This window comes from Phocoena phocoena, chromosome 8, assembly GCF_963924675.1.
Source record: "Phocoena phocoena chromosome 8, mPhoPho1.1, whole genome shotgun sequence".
NCBI lineage: Eukaryota > Metazoa > Chordata > Mammalia > Artiodactyla > Phocoenidae > Phocoena > Phocoena phocoena.
This window is the reverse complement of record NC_089226.1, coordinates 54,923,066-54,947,184: the sequence shown is the minus strand read 5'-3', so window position 1 is coordinate 54,947,184 and position 24,119 is coordinate 54,923,066. Positions and strand designations below refer to the sequence as shown.

The 24,119-nt window shown below is 36.5% G+C and overlaps 1 protein-coding gene across 1 annotated transcript in view; it reads right to left on the bottom strand.

Moving 5' to 3' along the window:
• RSF1 (remodeling and spacing factor 1) overlaps window positions 1–24,119 on the bottom strand; it is a 165,327-nt gene that overhangs the window by 115,141 nt on the left and 26,067 nt on the right. Inside the window, exon 2 of the mRNA XM_065881801.1 lies at window positions 5,523–5,614. Coding sequence (XP_065737873.1) covers window positions 5,523–5,614 — 92 coding nt within the window. The remainder of the gene's footprint in view (window positions 1–5,522; window positions 5,615–24,119) is intronic.

The window sequence follows — 24,119 nt, the reverse complement described above, 5'->3', positions numbered from 1 at the left end:
AAAATTATGAGATAATAAATGTTTGATGTTCATTGTTTTAAGCTGCTCAGTTTGGGGATAAGTTGTCATGAAAGCAATAAATAACTAATACAAAGGGGAAGAAGAGCAGATGGGTGGCAGCTGAAGGGAAATAAAGAGTTAATGGAGAGTTTATAGTTCTTTACTAAAATAGTAGAGACTTTAGCATATCAAAAAAGGATAAGGGAAAAATACACATTTATACATAAGAGTGTATTTACAGGGCAGTGAAAGTCTTAAAAAACAGGGAAAAAAGGACTGTAAATATACATATGAAGTTAGCAAATCTCTATAAATATCTAAGTAGAAAAATTATTTTTTAATATTGAAGAAGGATATAATATATGTTAAGTAAGGGCAAAAAAAGTCTCAACAAAACTAGAGGGATCAAAATCAAACAAAGTATGTTCTCCTACACAATGGAATGAAATTAGAAATCAAAAACAGGAAAAAATTGGGGAAATTCACAAACATGTGGAAACAACACACTACTAAATAACCAACGGGTCAAAAAAGAAATCACAAGGGAAAAGAGAAAATACTTAGAAATGAATGAAAACAAAAGAGAACATACTAATTTATTAAATGTAACTAAGCAGGGATTAGATGCAATAGCTGAAAATGCCTATATTGAAAAAGAGGAATACCTCAAATTAATAACCTAAACTTCCATGTTAGAAAAGAAGAGTAGGGACTTCCCTGGTGGCACAGTGGTTAAGAATCCACCTGCCAATGCTACAGACACAGGTTACAGCCCTGGTCCGGGAAGATCCCATGCCGCAGAGCAACTAAGCTGGTGCGCCACAACTACTGAGCCAGCACTCTAGAGCCTGCGCTCTAGAGCTCGCACTCTAGAGCCCACAAGCCACAACTACTGAAGCCTACGCGCCTAGAGCCCCATGCTCTGCAACAAGAGAAGCCACCGCAATGAGCAGCCCAACGCACCACAACGAAGAGTAGCCCCTATTCACTGCAACTACAGAAAGCCTGCACGCAGCAACAAAGGCCCAACGTGTCCAAAAATAAATAAATTAAAAAAAAGAAAAACAGAAATTCAATTAAACCAAAAGTTGGTCCTTAAAAAGATAAAATTTTACAAACCTCTAACTAGACTGGCCAGGAAAAAAGAGAACACTAAATCAGTAAAATGAGGAAAGAAAGAAGGAACATTACTACAGACTTTGCAGAAGTAAAAAGAATTATAAGTGAATACTATGAACAACTGTATGCCAATAAATTAGATAAGCTAATAAAATGGACAATTTCCTAGAAAGGCACAAACTACTGAACTTGACACAAGAAGAAATACAAAGCTGAATAAATCAATGACAATTAAAGAGACTGAATAAACAAACAAAAATTTTCAACAAAGAAAAGCCCAAGTGCACCTGGCTTCCCTGCTAAATTCTAATAAATACCTCACAAACACTTGCAAAAAAACAAAAGCAGAGGAAACACTTCTCAATTCAACATAAGAGGCCAGCATTACCGAGATAGCAAAACCAGACAAAGACACCTCAAGAAAAAAAAAAAAAATACGGATATCCCTTATGAACATAGGCACAAAAGTCCTCAAAAATAAATTAACAAACCAAATCTAGCAACAGATAAAAATGATTACGGACCATGACCAAGTGGGATTGGTTACAGGATTGCAAGGTTTCAACATATGAAAATTAATCAATGTAATATACCACATTAATAGAATAAAGGACAAAATTTGTGTGGTTAACTCAATAGATGCAGAAAAAACATCTGACAAAATCCAACAGCTTTCATGATAAAAACACTAAACAAATTAGGAAAAGAAGAGAATTCCCTCAACCTGATAAAGGACATCAATGAAAAACCCTCAAATAACACCATACTAAAAGCTGAAAGGCTGAAAACTTTCCCCCTAGGATCAGGAACATGACAAGGATGTCTGCTCTCACCATTTCTATTCAACCGTGTACCAGAGGTTCCAGCAAAGCAATTATGCAAGAAAAAGAAATAAAGCGTATCCAGATTGAAACGGGGGAAGTAAACCTATCTATGTTTGCAGATGACATAATCTTGTATATAGAAAATCTTAAGAATTCACAAAAAACGCTATTTGAGCTAATAATGAGTTTGGCAAAGTTGCAACATACAAGATCAACATACAATCATTAGTCATATTTCTACACAATAGCAGTGAATGATATGAAAATGAAATTAAGAAAATTCCATTTACAATACCCTCAAAAACAGCAAAATGCTAAGGAATAAATTGAACAAAAGTATAAGACTGGAGTCAGAAAACTGCAAAACATTTTTGAAAGGAATTAAAGACCTACATATTTTGAAAGACATCCTATTTTCATGGATCAGAAAACTTACTACTGTCAAGAAGCCAATACTCCCCAAATTTATCTATAGATTATATACAATCCCTATGCAAATCCTAACTGGCATTTTTGCAGATACTGATAAGCTGATCCTCAAACTCATAAGGAAATGAAAGTGATGCAGAACAGCCAAAACAATTTTGGAAAAGATGAACAATTGCAAAATTTACCACAAAGTTGCAGTAATCAAGACTATATGGTACCAGCATAAATAACAACATGTAAGTCAACAGAATGAAAACTTCAGAAATAAACTCTCACATTTATGGTCAATTGACTTTCTACAAGGATGTCAAGGCAATCCAGTGAGGGAAAGAATGTTTTTTACAAATGGTAATGGAACAAATGGATATCTATGTGCAAAGAATATAGTTGGGCTCCTATCTGAGAGAATATTCAAAAATTAAATGGGTTATAGATCTAAATTTAAGAACTAAAACTACAAACTCTTAAAACAAAATATAGAATTAAATCTTCATGACCTGGCTTGGGCAACGGTTTCTTATATATGACACCAAAGCACTAGCCACATTAGAAAAATATTGGACTTAATCAAAATGAAAACTTCCATGCATCAAAAGATATTACACAGAAACTGAAAAGACAACACACATAATGGGAGAAAATATTTGCAAACCATATATCTGGTAAGGGTCTAGTATGCAGAATATATTAAAAAAAACTTTAAAAACTCAAAAACAAGAAGACAACCAATTAAAAAATGGACAAGGATGTGAAAAGACATTTTTCCAAAGAAGATACACACAAAGTCCAACAAGCCCATGAAAAGAAGGTTCAACATCCTTTAATCATAAGGAAAATGTAAATCAAAACCATAATGAGATAGTACTTCATCCCCACTGGGAGGGCTAAAATCAATCAGTCAATAATAAGTGTAGGTAAGGTGGGATGTGGAAAAGTTGGAACCCTCATAGGTTCCTAGGGAAAAACGTTAGAGCTGTTTTGGAAACAGTCTGGCAGTTCCTCAAAAAGTTAAACAAAGAATTACCATATAACCCAGCAATTCTACCCTAGATATATACTCAAAAAATTGAATCACCTGTCTACCCAAAAATCTGTACACAAATGTTCATAGCAGTACTATTTATAATAGCCAAAAGGTAGAAACAAGGCAAATATCATAAACTGATAAGCAGATAAAATGTAATATTATCCACACAATGGAATATTATTCAAGCATAAAAACGAACAAAGTTCTGGTACATGCTACAACACAGATGAACCTTGAAAACATTTTGCTAAGTGAAAGAAGCCAGACACAAAGGCTACTACAAATTCTGATTCCATTTATATGAAACCTCCATAATAGGCAAATTCATAGACTCAGAAAACAGATCAGTGGTTGCTAAAGGGTATGAGGTTTCTTCTGGGGCGATGAAGATGTTCTGGTTTGGATACTGGTGATGGTTGCACAACCTTGTGAATATACTAAAAACACTGAATTGTACACTTTCAAAGGGCAAATTTTATGTTATGTGAATGTATCTCAATTCAAAAAAATTGAGCTAGAACCTGCAGTTATGACCATAAAACTAAAGGGGTTTATAAAATCATCTTGTCCCAATTATCACATTTTATGAAGAAACTGAGATACAAGGGGGCAAAAGGAGATTATCCGTGGACCCAAATTTTGTTAACAGTAGAGTTGAGATTAGTATACAAGATATTTCTACCTCAGTTCTCAGAACATATACAAAACAAACCAACCCACTTTAATAAACAGATTTACAAACAACTACACCCTTTAAAATGTTATGTTAAAAACTACTGTCCTGAAATTCTAGCACCTCTTTTTAAGGTCCAGACCTAGATTGTTAATAAATATTTTGTTAAAGGCAAAGCAGCAACTTCACTGGTATCCACCCCCTGCCCCACTGGTATGTTTAAAAGGACTTTGAACAGTTAAAACTTTGCTCATTTATTATCCACAGTTTAATATAGTTCAGAGATTTAATTAAATATAAATCAAGGCTTTTAGAAAATCACACAGCATCAAATTTTTGAAATGCTGAGCCAACTTTCCAGGGTTTCAAACTTATGCAAAAATATTGAAATATATCTCATCTCATATTGGGCTTTTCAAAAGTTAAGACACTCCTACCACTTGCTGAGCGTTCAGGTCTATGCCTCCTCTCCCTGAACCTTGGGAGAACTGGGGTTGCTTCAACGAACAGAGTACAGTGAAAGTGACCTTTTCCAAATTCCCAACCCAGAGAGTCACTGAGCTGATTAAAATGATTATTGTTTTATGTCACTTAATTTAGAGTGGTGTGTTACACAGCAAAGATAACTGAAACAGCACATGTGATTTTTTATGATAAGAACAAGCAACTCCTGTTCCCTGATGGTTCCTCTTTTCATAGCACTCTACAATCATATGCACACGCCTGCAAAAGCAGGTATGAAAATACATGTATACATAAACATACATTTTTAAAAAGACGATAAGAAAATTACAGGTTTTCAATCGCCTAAAAATGCAACCTAATATTCTAGTATGTTAGAGTTCAAAATATCACCCCCCACCCCTCACAAAATTGTGTGGATCTCAAAAGTCTGGATGCAATTCCATCCAGACAATTTTCCCTGAATGGTCATGCCCTTAATAGGGTTTATCCTAAAGCAATCATTTTCTGATTACCCAGGTTGTTCTCATTAAGGATAGGTTTGGCCTATTGTTAACTTGGAAGCCTTCCATACTGACCTAAAGGTCTTTGGACATTTTACTTTTTAAGTAAAAGACAAATTTTGGCTCTGTCTACACATACTATGTGATCTCAAAGAAAAATGACAACTTTGTCGGGCCTTATCTATAGCTTAATTGAGTTGATCAGGACAATTTTAAGAAATCATGAAAGAAACTGAGAGAAAACATGGAAAGTCCTGAGCACAGTGTTTGACACAAAAGATAACACCTCTGAAATCTAACTTTGGGACTCTAGACTATTGCTTAGTAGCTGCAAAGAAGAATCACATACTTGTAGTAATCATATAGATTTCTGAGTCATATTTTGCAACTTTTAGGAGACCATTTTAAAAATCAGAGCATATTATGAAACATAACATCGATTTATGCTAGATAGAATATAGAGAAGGTGATTTACAAATATTTACCTTGATCAAATATTTTTCCCATCTATCTGCTGTAACAGATTTGCCAATCTTCCTCATCAACTTCAAATGGAGCTCCACCAATTCTTTAGGTACTTAAAAGGAAGAAAAAATACTGTTAGCCAGCAAAATAAAACATTTGTAAACATTTAGGATCATAAAAAAAGAACTTTCTTCAATGCTGAATACTTTTTCAAAATAGATGTTGATTTAGTTATCTTTTAGAACTCTGAATCAGAAAAGACTAAACTAGGGCAAGAAATAACTGAAAACTACTTTTTTAAACATGAACAAGAATATTCATGTTTTCTTTCAAAACATCAACAATTAAGAGTGAACTCTAATGTAAACTGCAGACTTTTGGGTGATAATAATGTGTCAATGTAGGTTCATCAATTTCAACAAATGTACCATAGTAGTGTGGGATGTGGACAGTGAGAGAGGTTGTACATGTGCGGAGGAAGAGGGTATATGTGAACTCTCTCTACTTCGTGCTCCATTTTTTTTATGAATCTAAAACTGCTCTAAAAAATAAAGTCTATAAAAAATACCATAAAGTAAAATCACTTAACTATACAACTAAAATTTCTACTGTGTTTCTCATACCTCATATTTGGTTTCTTGACTGAGATTGCAGACCAAGACACAGATTCACAGAATCAGAAAGGAATCAACGACTATAAATTCCAAATTGACAGATATCTCAGAAATAGAGTCTAATTGGTTTTCAAGCTGTTGAAGAAAACTACTCTTCTGATCCATCCCTTATCTAATGTGGTAAACTCCTCTATAGCATCCCTATAAATCTCTGCTTGACAAACTACAGGGACAGAAAATTTACTTAACCTTCCAAAATTCTAATTACTAGAAAGTTACCCTTACACAAAGTAAAAAATCTGCCTCCCTACACCTTCCTCCCGTTTCTTGCTCTTATTCTCTAGTTTCAAAGAAAATACTTTCAATTCCTCTTTTATTGGAAACTTCAAATATTTGAACACAGCTGTATCTTCCCTCAAGTTTTCTCTTCCAACTGTAAACAACCAGAGTTCCTCCAAATATCCCCTGGGCATCATCTGATTATATGGTATAACTGTATTAATTAGACCTGAGGGAAATAAAGGACACACACATTTAGCATTTCCCAAATACCAAATACTGCTAGTAACCTAAGAGAAATTACATTTATACTATCTAAAAAGTTTCCCTAATCAAATACATTAGGGAAATATATATTTATTTTTACCACAGAACTTCCCGAAGCCTTAATTGATTAGTCTTATATAAATAGTCTTATATCCCTATCTTGGATATAATCTGCAGCATTCCCTAATATATTTGATCATGGAATCTTTTTCTGTGAAACACACAATACCTTGTAGTATACAAGTGCTCTGAAGTACAGGTTGGGAAGTGATGGACTAATTTTTTTCATTCATTCTTTCAGATTCTTTACGCTCCAGTAAAGCCACTTCTAACTTGAAATGACCCTGAAGCATAAAAACATTTCACTATTCAACAAATTTCTGTGGGTCCACTATTAGTAAGCAAGAAATAGTCTCTACCTTTAATGAGCCTACTTAAGGGAGTCTTCTCTGGGGCGGGGGCGGGGGGGAGGTAAATGGTGGGTGAGCTGGAGGTAAAGGAAAGAAGCAGGGGAGGGATGATTACTGATGAGTAAACAGACAATCAAACTAAGCCAAGACCAGAATACACGGGATTGAGGGTGAAGTGGAGAAAAGGGGGAAAGGACACTGCTTATGAAAGTAACAGCAGATACAAAAGGCTGAAAAACAAAGTGAGCATGGAAGTGGAAGCACTCAGAAAAGGGGTATCATCAAGAATCTTATAAGAACAGGCTACAAAGTTTACATTTTATTAAAAAGTTTAAGCGAGAGTGCTCTATAATTTAGAAAGATCTCAAAAACTGAACTGTGGGAAAACAGATAGCTTTTATTTGCTTATTTGTTTTAGGAGGTGGTGTGCAGGGTAGAGACGATATAAATTCAGGAAAATATCAATCCAGAAAGATGGGAGTAACCTGAAGGCAGAGGTGGTACCAAGAGAAGTGGGGAGATTTGAGATATGTTTAGGAAACAAATAATAAAACTTAGGGACTGGCTGACTGAGCAAAGGGAAAGCATCAAGAAAAACTGAGGCACTGACTTAGGCAACTGAGTAGATGCCAATGACAATACATCAGGAAGAAAAAGACCTGGGCTCAATCCTCAACTCTACTACTTAAGACAAGGAGACCATGATTCTGGTCAAGTTCTTTAAACAATGACTCTCAAATTCCTCGTCTGTAATAAAGGGTTGAACTGGCTATCTTACAGTTTTAAAAACAGGAAACATTATACAGGGCTTCCCCGGTGGCACAGTGGTTAAGAATCCACCTGCCAATGCAGGGCACACGGGTTCGAGCCCTGGTCCGGGAAGATCCCACATGCCGTAGAGCAACTAAGCCCATGCACCACAACTACTGACCCTATGCTCTAGAGCCCACAAGCCACAACTACTGAGCCCACATGCTACAACTACTGAAGCCCGCGTGCCTAGAGCCCCTGCTCCACAACAAGAAAAGCCACCGCAATGAGAACCCTGCACACCACAACGAAGAGTAGCCCCTGCTCGCCACAACTAGAGAAAGCCCGCGCGCAGCAACAAAGACCCAATGCAGCCAAAAATACATAAATTAATAATAATTAAAAAAAGAAAACATTATACAAAGCTAAAATACCTTTATTTTCACTTCTGTCATGACATTTGGGGAACCAAGGTCAGTTTCAATTTCTCCTTTTTCCTTTTCCCCAAACGTAGTAGTCTTAATGATTCTACCTTTCTACATCTCAAACCTGCTCCCTATCTTCCCCAATTTCTCTATATCATTGCACCTTCTCACTTCAGAAAAACAGGTATGGATACTCTCCTGTAACCAAACCAATCTTTAAAAAAAAAAATACTGCTTTCATGTCACTTCCCAGTTCATAAATATCTTTGATGGCTCCTAAATACTTATATAAACTCATCTAGGTTTCTTACCCTAGCCAAAGAGTCCCAATATTCAATTTCAACCTAACTCTCCAATCCTTCCCTCTTACTTCTGCACTGAAATGCTTGATTCAAGTCATTCTGGCCTGTTCACTATCCACTAAGCATACCCAGTCTACAACCTATCTGGGCTTTTATTTGAGCGCTCCAGTTTACTGTTTTCTGCCACTTGAATCATATTCATCTTTTTTGTTTGTTTGTTTTGTTTTGTTTTTTCAGTATGTGGGCCTCTCACTGTTGTGGCCTCTCCCGTTGCTCCGGATGCGCAGGCTCAGCGGCCATGGCTCATGGGCCCAGCCACTCCGCGGCATGTGGGACCTTCCCGGACCGGGGCACGAACCCGTGTCCGCTTCATCGCCAGGCGGACTCTCAACCACTGCGCCACCAGGGAAGCCCCATATTCATCTTTTAATGCTGGGTCAATAAAAGCCCTAAAAGTCTCTGAGATACCTTTCCAATGATTCCAGCAACATCTTTTTCCTTGGAATGCCCACAGTATTCATATTATCTATATCACTCATTTATCAGGTAAAAGCTCTGCACCTGTGTTTTATGCATATCCTCCACATCACAGACAAATGAAATCACAAAAAGTTTTGATGCAATTGGTACTATTTTTAAAAATCCAAGAGGACAAAAGTAAATATATGCAAAAAATGTTTTTCATCCCACTTCGCAAATATAGTCATTCTTGATTTAGGCATGTAGAAGTAGATTTCCTTATTAGAGCATTGGCTGTTACACAGTACTATCCAATAGAAATATAAAATGAGCCACATAATTTCAAATTTTCTATTAGTTCATTCATAAAAGTAAAAAAAAGGTCAAAATTAATTTTAACAATTTATGTTATGTAGCACTATATATCTCAATGTTATTTCAACATACTATCAGCATTTAAAATTTCAGACTTTTACTTGACATTTTACTTATTTTTTAAATTTATAACTCAATTAAAATTATACATCATTGACATATGACAGTATTACTTTCAGATGTACAGCATAATGATTTAATATTTGTATACACTGCAAAATGATCACCACAATAAGTCTAGTTACACCCACCACCATACATAGTTACAAATTGTTTTCCTTATGAGAACTTTTAAGCTCTCCTTGCTTAGGAACTTTCAAATATGCAGTACACTATTACTTTTTTTCTTTTTTTTTTAGTACACTATTATTAACTGTAGTCACCATTCTGTATATTACCTCCCCATGACTTATTTATTTTATAACTGAAAGTTTGTACCTTTTGACCGTCTTCATCCATTGTACACTTTTGGGGTGATACCTAGTATTCAAAACATATCATTTTACCCTTACAGCATATCTCAATTCACCCTAGCCATATTTCAACTGCTCAAGGGCCACATATGGCTACTGGCTACTGTACTGGATCACACAGAGCTAGCACATTTAAAACTAAAATTTAGAACTCACAATTTACTAACAATTTACTTATTTTATTTTTTTTTTTGGTGATACAACTGACATATAACACTATATTTAGTTTCAGGTGTACAACATAATGACTTGATATTTGTAAATACTGCAAAATGATCGCCACAATATGTCTAGTTAACATCCAATTTACTTATTTTTTTTGTTACAAATAGAACTGACAGGCTAATAACCTTATGGACACTTGTAGCTCTTAATATTTTGCCAGTCAATAAGAAGCAGACAAAAATTTCAATAGAAAAGTTAAATTGAAAATATTATAATTCCCATACTTTGCATTCTCTAAACAGTGCAGTCTATATCTGCACTTTTCAAAACAGCAGCCATTAGCTACATGTGACTATTTAGCACTTGATATGTGCTAATAAAACTAAGGAACTAGACTTTTAATTTTACTAATTTTTAATTAACTTAAATAGCCACATGTGGTAAATGGCTAGGGTTTGGGGCAGTGCAGCTATAAAATATCAATCATATTTTTTAAACACATGATCATTTTCTATAACACGCACTGACGATCTATAAATTCACTTATTTATCACCTGGAACATTTCCTAAATAATTTCATTTCAAGAACATTAGGTAATTATTAACTTCCTTCTAAGAATTATCTATTAACCAATTTCATGTCATTCTGAAAAATACAGGTTTTGTCCCAATTGAACCAAGATCTCTACCTTTTCACATGACAGATTTGATATATAACCTTTAACAGACACGTTTCTTTCACAAGGCCTCAAGAAGGTGAAAGGTTCTGAAGCAGAAGAAAAGGTCAGGTGCTGTGTGAATTCATGAAGGGCCTGCCAAAATGATGCAGGTATGAAACAGCAGTAAGTGGTTAGGATCCCAGAATGTATTACTGATCCAATCACCCAAAGATGTTCTATAGTTTTACATTTTTCTAAGCATCTTTCCAACACCAAGCCTTAAGAATGCTGCTGCTTCTGAAATTCTAGTTTTATTATATACAATTCTCTTTTTAATGGTAGAAATTTACAGCTGGTCATAATAACTAAATTACATAATTCCTCTCATTTCTCAATGAAGTCTTTTACTTAAACTTCCTCTATGGTTGTAAGCAGCGATACACTTAGAGTCACAAAACAGTTGATTTTATGTAGGCCACTGATAAAAGAACACTGATTTCAGATACAGGGATTTAAGTATAAGCTTACAAAAAGATTTTACTTACTGCCAGTTTCTACAAACTCTGTTGGGGGAGCACAGTTTTAACCATAATGACACTGGTCCCACAGACCACTTGATCCTTGAAGTAACTATTATGTTTTTATATACCTTATCTGCAAAAAGTTCATTTAATCAATCATCTTAAAGTTTTCAGAAAAGCAAGAAAAAAAAAAGCCTCAAGACTATGAACTAAAACTTTGGTCATTATCTGAAAAGCTACAGTTTATAGATGCGAGATGCCAGGTAAGTGTAATATAAATCACTAAGCTCAGCTTTCCATTATTACCATAATGGAAAAAAAAAATCCAAGAATAGTTGTTATGTAAGCAGGCAAACCAAGGGGTTTCTAATGCTCCATTTAGGTTTTGGGTTTCATTTAGAATCATACTGCTGTTCCCATATAGGTAAAGAAACACACCAAACATGGCTCAGATTATTTCAGAACCAAAGCCGTGGAAACATCTCTGCTACAAAGAAAGTAATCAGTATACTACTATAAACATCAGTATGGCTGGAGGCTCAAATAACCAGCATTCAGTACCTCTTCCTGAAGGAGAAGGTAGATGTTTATGGGGAGGAAAGACCTCTAGGTAAGATGATGTGAGCCACCCTCACATCAGTCAGTCTTTAAAGGGTTACTCTTTCCTTATATGTACTTGAAAAACAGCATCCTGGCAGAGGGAATCCCAGGTACTTGAGGCAATGGCTTCCAATAACATACGCCTCCAACTCTAATCAGATAATTATATTTCCCTTCTCTCTTTTCTCTCTACTCAATTTAATAATCATGGGAGGGGTGGGGGGATGGGTAGGGAAGGAAGGAAAGAGAGACCCAAAACAAATTTTAAAAGAAAGAAATAATGATATCATGGTATTTAAGGAAGAGGAGGGATTTTTTTCCCTCAACATCTTTTCCTCCAATAATTTTAAATCTAGTGAAAGGTTGAAAGACTAGTACACCCTTCACCTAAATGCACCAATTGCTAACATTTTAGGTAAACATTTTTACACAGGATAAAACCATCAGCGAAAGGCTGTCTAATAAAAAAAAGAATGAAAAGCAGCAGCCAACCAAGCCAAGGAAGGGAAGAACATGCCAGGCACAAGGAAATGCCTGTAGAGAAGACCTGAGGCAGATAAAAGCTTCCAGTGTGGCAGGAAAGAGAAAATGGTAAAAGATGCCACTGAAGAAGTAAGCAAAGGTCATATCTTATAAAGCCTTGAGGTCCATGTAAAGAGTTTTGATTATATTTTGAGTGTAATGAGAAATCAAGGGAGGAATTTAGGAAAGTTTCCTGATCTAAGTTTTGAAAAGATCATTCTTTGTCTAGGCTCTGCTTCATAATAACCTAAGCAGCAGAGGACAGATGGAGTTACAGGTGAAACAAAATTACAAAATTTCACTGAATCTAGGTGATGAGCATGTGAAACTGCATTATACAGCTTTCTAATTTTGTATAAGTGGGGAATACAACTAGACTAACTAGGAGGCTAGTGCCATACTTCAGGCAAGAGATAATGATGGCTTGGACTAAGGTGGTAGCAGTGGAGATTTAGAGAAGTACCCTCAAGGAAAACTGCAAAATCTAGGAAATTTCAAAATTTCTAAAGTATTTTCTAACAAGCACCTTCACCAATCTCAATCTGAGAAAGTAACTACTATATATCTGTCTTCTATGTGATTCCTATTGATTTGTTCATTTTTAAAAGCAGAAACCACAACTTTTCGTTTGATTAGTCATGATTTAGAAAGGCAACATATACACATAGACATTTAATAATAAAGTTAAATAAATTTATGTGTACCATGTCTTATTTCTCATACTCTTCATCATTTCAAATGTTCATACTGCACTTAAAAGCCTGCACTTAATATTTCAACTAAGTATTCTTTTTTTTTTTTTTTGCGGTACAGGGGCCTCTTACTGTTGTGGTCTCTCCCGTTGCGGAGCACAGGCTCTGAACGTGCAGGCTCAGCGGCCATGGCTCACGGGCCCAGCTGCTCTGCGGCATGTGGGATCCTCCCAGACCGGGGCACGAACCCGTGTCCCCTGCATGGGCAGGTGGACTCTCAACCACTGCGCCACCAGGGAAGCCCAACTAAGTATTCTTTAAAACTGCATTACATGTATATTATGAAAAGCACTAGAAAGAGTCAAGAGAAAGAGGTGCAAACCTCAATTTTCTCATCCATAAATGGAGTTGTACCAGATGATCTAAAGTCTTCCAGCTCTAATATTCAATGTCCAAGTCTAAGTATTGAGGCAGGTATTTATTTGCCTTAGAATTGCCTTCGACAGAAGTCGAAGTCGTCATAGGATTTAGCATTTTTGAACTGAAAGCACACTCTCTGATAAACTAGAAAACTTAGCAGCTAAGATGTGATGTCAATTGCTCAAGGTCGAAGAGAGCCCAAGCAAGATCCCAGACCTCTGGCCTTCCAATCCAAGGCTCTTCCTAATGTTTCTTAAAGTACCAAATGGATGGAGGAATAGTTCAGAAGACCTGACTTATGAATCAAGCCACCCTTTCGGCATAGCTCAGTATCTGGGTTTTTATCTTTTACCTTGGGTTGTTCCTGCCTATGCACTCTGAGGCATTAACCACTTCTAAAATGTAATCCAGCTTTCTGTAACAACAGAAAGACTACTACTCCTCCTCCCAATCCATTCTTTCTTTTTTCAACAGCTTTATTGAAAAGTAATTTACATACCATACACTTCATCCTTTTAAAGTACACAAATCAATGGGTTTTGGTATGTTTTATGATTAATGTTTAAACTGTGGTAAAATACAAATAACATAAAATTTGTCATCTTAACCATTTTAAGTGTAAAATTCAGTGGCATTAATAACATTCACAAAGTTGTGCAACCATGACTGCTGTTGCTGTTTTCCTATCTGTTTCCATAGTTAAAAGTTTTGAAACAGTCACTTCACTTCCAAATTGCTTTCTGGAAAATTTACAATTATAAAAATAAAGTCCACTACAGTATATATTCTCCGTGGGAGCAATACTGCACCCAAGAGGGCAAAAACTGATCCTTGAGGAGGGCAAAAAATCTCAGATATGGTTTACAGTTCTCAGCAACTTAACCCTACCTGACAAAATCTTACCCCTTAGTATTTAAATTCTCTTGCTAGAGAGAAATTAATTTTAAATTAAAGTTTTCTCTTTAGGAGTGTGATCATGGGAAAAAGAAAAAAAAAAGGTTGAGAAACACTGTGCTTTAGAATTCAAAAGCAAACACTGTTACTCAAAATGTAAAGCACCATCTTTAGACAATGCTCAACCTGCGAAAGAGGCTGTATCCACTGAAACCAAAGCCAAGCTGCAAACTGCCTTGCTACCCCACAAGAACTGATTTTATCCATGATGTTAAACACAATAATGGGAAAAATTATGTTACAATTTTAATATTTAAATAAAGCAGAAAACCAAGCATGCTAGCTAAAAAATTGTTTTAAATTTATCCCCAATACTGATAATTAAGAGAGAGTAAGAACTAAGTATAAAACAGGAAAAGAGAAAGAAAATAAAGGTAGGCTCTTTGACATCATATAGTCTTAACTACCTTTACAGTCTCACTTTGTAATTACCTATCATCTATCTCCTCTTCTTCCTCTCTGCCACCCTTAGATGTAAGCTCCAAGGTAAGGGTCAGATCTATCTGCCTTTTTCATTGTTGTATTCCCTCCACCAAGCACAGTTCCTGGCTCATTCAACTATTTGATGAACTAGAATGGGACAAGAAAATAAAGGAGAAGGAAAGCAACAGGGAGAGATGGAGTGAGGAAATTTTAAAAGTTCTCAGACAGCTAGAAAAAAAGAAAGTTCCTTTAGGTGTGAAAGAAAAATTATCTGAAAAGTATGTAGGAAAGTGATGAGGGAGATGAGATGAAAAAGATGGCAAAAGTGGCTTTAGAATTTCAGTTCACTGTGTGAGCCATCTGGTGACAGCACTAACCCAAAACAACTTATTGGCAGGGTTTTATTTCCCCTTTTCTCTCCCTTTTGAGGAAAGGGATGGAAGATGTGAATGCTCCCATGGACATTTGTATACAGGAGTCAATAATGAAGTCCACAAGTTTAATTAAATAAATACCTATATAGTGATTTCCTAACACCAGGCCTCTATAAAGTGCTAGATTTCTATCCCCATCATGTATGTTCTGTAGTATTTAAAAACTTAAAAGCACACTAAAAGATGCCTTTATGATTCAATACCACGATTTTAGGTGTTAGGAAATCAGTTTGATGTTTCTTTTAAAGACCATTCTGCACATCTATGAACTTAAATTAAAAGAACTATATCTCTTGGGACTTCCCTGGTGGCGTAGTGGTTAAGGATCCGCCTGCCAATGCAGGGGACACAGTTTCAAGCCCTGGTCCGGGAAGATTCCACATACTGCGGAGCAACTAAAGCACGTGTGCCACAACTACTGAGCCCACGAGCCACAACTACTGAGCCTGCGTGCCCTAGAGCCCGTGCTCCACAACGAGAAGCCACCACAATGAGAAGCCCACACACCACAACGAAGAGTAGCCCCTGCTCACTGCAACTAGAGAAGGCCCATGTGCAGCAAGGAAGACCCAATGCAGCCAAAAACAAAATAAATAAGATAAATAAATTGAAAAAAATAACTATTTCTTTATGAAATTTATGTCATCTTTATTCCTTGCTAACAAGTGATCATACTTTTCTTTCAATCAACATTCATTTGACAAGCAGAGATAACAATATAAGTAACATACCATGTCATCTTACAGTTTCCTAAAATCTTGGCAGAAAGCATAACAAATGAATTCACTGTAACTTCTACAGTTATTTCAATAAATGAGAAAATGTACATAAAAACACTTTATAAACCATAAAGCAATAAACAAACCAAAGTTACTGTTATTCACCACCAGATGGTGATCATGTCTTATTTAAAGCAAATGCTGACACCTTATTCAGGGGCCAGTCAACTGACTATTAAAAATTATTAATAAGCAAACAAGGTTGTCTGAATAAAATACTGGTGATTTAAGTATGTTCAATTGAAACATCAGCAAAACAATAAAAAACAGGTTCTGCCTGAAGATTTCTAAAGGAGCTGATCTGTTCTTAATTAACATTTGATACAATTTAAAGAAAAAGACAACAGGGCATGTTTTCTGGCAGTCTTATATGGGTTATTTAACCATTCATACCACCTTGATCCACCCTAACGTGTTATTTTAAAGCAAATTCCAGATATCATGATTTCATCCACAAATATTTCACTGTGTATCTCTAAGGGATAAGGACTCTTTAAAAATAAGCATAATAATATTATTACCACCTAAAAACTAGTAATTCTTTAATGTCACAGAATTTCCAGTCAATTAAACAATTTTAAAACATTTTCAATTAACCAAGAAATAAAACTGTATTTTTTTGTTACCTCTGTAGCAGATGCTGGCAGCACCTCACCTTTATCCCCTCAGCACTTATGATTCCAGTACAGGCCAACCTGCAAGCATGTGCAAGTCTTCACATGAGGGTTTTTTTCTGACTACAGGGCAGGGGAGTTAAGCATTCCTGAGGGCATCCCTAAACCAGTAACTGAAAGAGTTCCTTAACCCCTTTGCTGGGATGAACCTGAGATATAATCTACACTGTCTTTCAGCTCAACAGAGGATTTAGTCCCAGTAGCCTATAAAATAACATACTTGAAAACACATCCCATATTGGCTTTTTTTTCCCCTTTCCAGTATCACTTCCCCTGCCCTTGTCAGTGTTTCCTGGCATCAGTTTCCAAATAAACTATTTGCACTCACATTTCTGTCTCAGGGTCTACTGCCTGGGGAATCCAACGTAAGACAACCTCTTAATTTTGAATGAAAGCTATGGACGTCCTAAGAAAAGGTAAACATAAAAATTTCTGTAAATATGTTCAAAGAATTTGGAGACAATCCAAAAGACATACAAATATCCCAGTTTAAAGAACCCTTTCTCCTACAGGTTCAGAATAGTCAAGATCTTAACGTGTTCCACTGAGATTGTTCAGTTATGTTGAAAAACTAACATCCCCACCGCTTACTCTTCATTGTTGGCAAAGAAGCATCATTATCTCAATCCTCAGTTCTTACGTGCGTAAGAATCTAACTGAAAGTACACCAACTGCAGGCTTACGTGCTACACTTTAAAGAAAAAAAAATGTTCCTAGAAGGAATGGTTTACTAAGACTGGGTCCCTTGAAAAGCCACAAAATGTGATATTTATGAGTATTTTCATTTATATATGACTTTTTTTTAATATATATGACTTTCAATGGATATTTTTTTTAAACTGCTGCTGGCCTCAAACAACGATTCAAGTAAGAGTAAAGGACTTGTGAAGATTTCTTTTGAAAAATCAACTTGGGGTGGGGGGTACTTCCCTGGTGGTCCAGTGGATAAAAATCGGCACTCCCAATGTAGGGGGCCCAGGTTCGATCCCTGGTCAGGGAACTAGATCCCACATGTATGTCGCAACTAAGAGTCTGCATGCTGCAGCTAAGAAGTCCACAGGCTGCAACTAAGAAGCCTGAATACTACAACTAAGAGCCTGCATGCTGCAACTAAACAGGCCACAAGGAAGATCCCACGTGCCACAACTAAGACCTGGTACAGCCTAAATAAATAAATAAATATTAAAAAAAAAAGAAAGAAAGAAACCAAAAGAAAAATCAACTTGGGGCGGTCATACTAATAGTATGATAAAGCCCCCTCTAGCTAACACACACTCCTCCTCTACCCTTCTGAAAAAAGTTCTATGCACTCAGTTTCCATTTTCTCACCTGTCCCATTTGCTCCAAACCCACCACAATCTGACTTCCATTAGTTAAATTAAATGGATGCTTTAGTCTTTGCCTTAATTTGGCAGCATATGACAGCAGTGATCACAACTTCATTTTTGAAACTTGGCCATCCTGTGACACCACTTTTTTGATTTCTCCTCTTATTTCTTTGCTCTGTTTTGGATTCATTTGCAGGCCCACTTCTGCCCTTTCCTTGAAAGCTGGTTCTATTTTAGAACTTCATTTCTTTTGTTCCTAAGATATCTCATCCATCCCTTCACTTCAACTTAAATATGTTGTCTCACTCTACTGGTTATGGATATGTTCAAGTAATAGAAAACCTTACCAGAGTGGCTTCACAAATATAATGGGTTACTTTTTCTCATACAGACTTCTCTAGAAGTTCAGACTAATGAGTTGCTAGTTTTGGTCTAATGGCTCAACAAATCCACCATATTCAACTTCATGGAATACCCAAACATTCCATGCTGTTTCTAGTCTTTGTACCTTAGCATGTGCAGCTCCCTCTATCATCAACCCACCTCTATTCATCCTCAGAGTTGTTTGGTTGTCACTCCTTAGGAAATCATTCTTTTATCCATTCTTTGATTATTCTTTTATCTTATCAGGATTAAGTGCCCCTGCTGGATATTCCAAAATGATTTTGCTTATACATCTCACTGTATCATAAATGCCTGTCTGATCACCTCTATCCCACATTAAATAGGCCTTTATCTTCAGCACCTAGGACAGTGCCTAGTGCATACCATACATTCAATAAGCACTTATTGAATGAATAGATGATGTGGCCTTTAAAAAAATCTATTTTATTAGAGAAATGCTAATCAAAAACTACAATGAGGTACCACCTCACACCAGTCAGAATGGTCATCATTAAAAAGTCTACAAATAATAAATGCTGGAGAGGGTGTGGGGAAAAGGGAACCCTCCTACACTGTTGGTGGGAATGTTAATTGGTATAGCCACTGTGGAAAACAGTACGGAGGTTCTTCAAAAAACTAAAAATAGAGTTAGTATATGATCCAGCAATCCCATTCCTGGGCATATACCCAGGCAAAACTATAATTCAAAAAGGTATATGCACCCCAATGTTCACAGTAGCACTATTTATTGATACAATAACCAAGACGTAGAAACAACCTAACTGTCCATTGACAGATGAATAAAGATGTACTACATATATACAATGGAATACTACTCAGCCGTAAAAAAGAATGAAATAATGCCATTTGCAGCAACATGAGTAGACCTAGAGATTATCATACTAAGTGAAGTAAGTCAGAAAGAAAAAAACAAATACCATATTATAACACTTATATGTGGAATCTAAAATATGACACAAATGAACTTACCTATGAAAGAGAAACAGACTCACTGACATAGAGAACAGACTTGTGGTTGCCAAGCAGAGGGTGGGGGAGGGATGGATTGGGAGTTTGGGATTAGCAGATACAAACTATTATATATGGAATGGATAAACAACAAGGTCCTACTGAACAGCACAGGGGAACTACATTCAATATCCTCTGATAAACCATAAAGAAAAATAACATGGAAAAGAATGTAAAATAAAAATTTTAAGTAATTTATTCACAAACATGAACTCATAACCCAAGCAACTGGTTGATTAGCAAATGAATAAACAATAATATACGTTTCTTGCTCATACTTAAAGAAGTAGACAGAGAAACAGATAAATTTCTAAAACCTTTAACAGAAACATGTAAAATACACTATCCATCTTGGCAATGTGCATTTATACCAAGCAATCAACTATACCCACGCTTATCAATTTACAAATTGCCAACCATAAACTTGCCTTTGTGAATGATTAAGTTTCCTAATGTGACGAGAAGAAACTAAGATAAGCAAAAAACAAACAAAAAAACAACAAAGAAGAAACCAGAAGAGACTATGACTAAACAAATGGTTGCCTTGTGACCCTCTTCCTAGACAGTGACCCCCTTTTAACCTGAGGCAACCACTGATCCACTTTCTGTCACTAAGATCTGTCTTTTCTAGCATTTCACATAAATGGAATCATATAGTATGTACTCATTTTGTCTGGCTTTTTTAGCTCAGCATAATGTTTTTGACATTCACTCACGTTCTGCATATATTAGCAGTCCGCTCCTTTTTTACTATAAATAGTATCCTATTATATGAATATATTTGTTCATCCAATCATCTGATGAACATTCAGGTTATTTCCAGTTTGGGGCTATTACAAGTAAAGCTGCTATGAACATTTGTGTACAAGTCTCTGTGTGGACATACATTTTTATTTCTCTTGGGTAGATAGTAGTGGAATCTGATAGGCTGTATAGTATATGTAGGTTTAACTTAATAAGAAACTCCCAAACATTTCGCCAAAGTGGTTGCACTATTTAATCTTCCCACCATTATTGTATAAGAGTTCCAGCTGATACACATCCTCACTAACATCTGAGGTATAGTGGGTCATTTCAAAAGAATGTATCTTCTGCCATGTTGGGTAGTGTTCTAGAAATGTCAGTAACATCCAGTCTGTTGATAACATTGTTCATGTCCTATATTCTGACTGATTTTCTATCTAGTTGCACTATCAATTACTAGGAGGAGTGCTGAAATTTCCAATTATAACTTTAGATTGTGTGTGTATCTTTCAGTTCTGTCAATTTTTGCTTCACATATTTTAAAGCTGTTACTGGGGGAAAAGACACTGTCAGAATCATCACATCTCCCTGATAAATTAACTCCTGTAGCATTGTTCTGAAGTTTCCATTTTCTGATATTAGTATAGCTATTCCAGCTTTCTTATGATTCGTTTTGCACAGTAGAGCATTTTCTATCCTTTTATTTTTCACCTATAACTGTCTAATTAAAGTGGATTTTTGTAGCATATAGTTGGGTCTTGCTTTTTTTATCCAGTCTGACAATCTCTTTTATTTAACTTTAACTAAAATACCACAGGTGGCTAGTGTACAGCCTGTGAATTAAGAATGGTTTTACATTTTCTAAAGGTTGGGGGTTAAAAAAATAAATAAATAAAAGGAAAAACAGTATTTTGCAACACATGACAATTACATAAAACTCAAATTTTAGTGTCTATATAAAAAAAGTTTTAGTGGAGCACAGCCATACTTATAAATTTATGTAATATCTATGGTTACTTTCATTCATGCTACACTGGCAGAACTGAACAGTTTCAAGAGACACTGTACTGATCACAAAGTCTAAAATATTCTTAATATCTGGCTTTTAAAAGAAACTTGCCAAACCCTGATTAAATCCATTTATATTTAATGCAACTATTGATATAACTGGATTTAAATCTACAATCTTACCATTTATATTCTGTATATTCCACCATTTCTTTGCTCCTTTCTTCCATCTTTTCCTGTTTTCTTTTGGATTAACTGGGCACACTCTAGCATCTCATTTTATATCTACTATTGGCTAACTAGGCATACTTCTTTATTTTAATATTCAGTGGTTGCTCCAGGTTTTACAATATACATCTTTAACTCTATACAGTGTACCATCAATGATATTCTCTCACTTCACAAAAATGTGAACACTTGTTACCCTTACAACACCGTAGTACTTCTATTTCCCTGTCATCCTTAATACTATGGATGTCATACATTTTACTTCTACATATGTTTAAAACTTATCATAAATTATGATTTTTGCTTTAAACAGCCCATTATCTTTTAAGATGTTTAAAATTAGGGAAAATGTATTTTATATTCAAACATATTTATCATTTCTTGCACTCATCATCTCTTTGTCTAGATCCAAGCTTTCATCTGATCCATTTTCCTTCCATCTAAGATGTTTCTTATTGTATATTTCAACTAGCTAGTAATAAATTCTCTGGTTTTATTTCTATGAAACAGTTTCTATTTCACCCTTGTTTTCAAAAGATATTTTCCTGGGGCTTCCCTGGTGGCGCAGTGGTTGCAGGTCTGCCTGCCGATGCAGGGGACGCGGGTTCGTGCCCCGGTCCGGGAGGATCCCACATGCCGCGGAGCGGCTGGGCCCGTGAGCCATGACCGCTGAGCCTGTGCTCCGCAATGGGAGAGGCCACGACAGTGAGAGGCCCGCATACCGCAAAAAATAAATAAATAAATAAACTTTGTAAAAAAAAAAAAAAGATATTTTCCTGAATATATAACTATATATTGACAATTTTTTTTTTTTTTTTTTCTTTTCCCGGTACGCAGGCCTCTCACTGTTGTGGCCTCTCCCGTTGCGGAGCACAGACTCCGGACGCGCAGGCTCAGCGGCCATGGCTCACGGGCCCAGCCGCTCCGCGGCACGTGGGATCTTCCCGGATCGGGGCACGAACCCGTGTCCCTTCCATTGGCAGGCAGACTCTCAACCACTGCGCCACCAGGGAAGCCTGACAATTTTTTTTTTTTTATTCAGTACTTTAAAAATGTTTCATCATCTCTTAGTTTGCAAACTTTCTGACAAGAAATGCTCATTGTTTCTCTGTGCATAATGTCTTTTTCCTTGGCTGCCTTCAAAATACTCTATTTTATCACTGGTTTTTAGGAACTGGTTATATCATGGTATTTTTGTGTGGGTCTGCCCTGCTTTGGGTTTGTTGAGATTACTGGACCTTGTGAGTTCAGAATTTTCATCAAATTTGGAAAATTTTGACCCATTACTTCTTACAATATTTTTGGTTCCATCCTTCTTCTTGGATGTCAAATACACTTTGTTGAGCCAACTTGGTATTGTCCCACAGACCAATGAGCCATTGACTAGTTTCAGTTCTATTTCTCCGCTTCACTTTAAGTTTAAATCTACTGCTGTTTCTTCAAGCTTACTGGTCTGCTCTTCTGCACTGTCCAATCTGCTGTTAAATCTGTTCAGTTAACTTTTTATTTCAGATACCCCTTTTGTTCAGCCCTAGAAGTTCCATTTGGTTCTTGTTTATATCTTCCATTTCTCTAGCCATTACGTTCATATTTTTCTTTAAATACACTTATTAATTATAACAGCTATTTTTAAAATAAATTTATTTATTTATTTTTGGCTGTGCTGGGTCTTTGTTGCTGCACGCGGGCCTCTCACTGCAGTGGCTTCTCTTGTTGTGGAGCATGGGCTCTAGGCACGTGGGCTTCAGTAGTTGTGGCTCGTGGGCTCAGTAGTCATGGCTCGTGAGCTCTAAAGCACAGGCTCAGTAGTTGTGGCACATGGGCTTAGCTGCTCCATGGCTTGTGGGATCTTCCCAGACCAGGGCTCGAGCCTGTGTCCCCTGCATTGGCAGGCAGATTCTTAACCACTGTGCCACCAGGGAAGTCCCTATAATAGTTATTTTTAACATCCCTGTCTGCTAGCTCCATCACCTCTGTCATTTCTAATCTGTTTCTTTGGGTTGATTTTTCTGCTGGTTATAGGTTACCCTGGACGTGCTTCTTGCAATGTCTAGTGATTTCTGCTTAGATGCTGGAAAATATCAAAGTCACACTACTGTTTTTGAGTATTTGCAATCACTCCACAGAGAGCTGGGATTTGTTTTGGCAGGCATTTATTTACAGATCCATTTATCCCTCTGAGGACTTTTCTGTCTTTACTACATGACAAATCCAGTGGGGTCTCCACTGAATGCCTTGGGTGCTCCAAAAGACCCTTCACTCTGGTCAGAATTAAATGTCTCCTGCATAAATTCGGTAAATGTTCTGCTAGTAATTCCCTGGATGTTCACTGCCTAGCCTTATAGCGTTTTACTTTATGCATTCATATCCTAGTATTCAGCAAAGATTCAACGTGGCCCCTATAAACATTTCTGGAGTTCTTTTGTTTGCATAGTTCCTATCTTTTCAGAAACTGGCCGTGCAACTTCTAGCTGCCTAAGTCTCTCCAAAAGCCAATCTGTGTCTCCTCAACTGAGTGAGGCTTGCAGCCTCATTAGGCTCCCTCTCCCTGCGTCTTCAATCCCAAATTTGCTTCCAGAGAGGAAGCCATGGCAGTTGCAGAGCTCATATTCCTATTTCCCCTCTCTCGGGGACCACAGTCCTACTCTGCCCTATCTAATAAGAGACGGTTCATATATTTTGGTCCAGTTTACTATTTG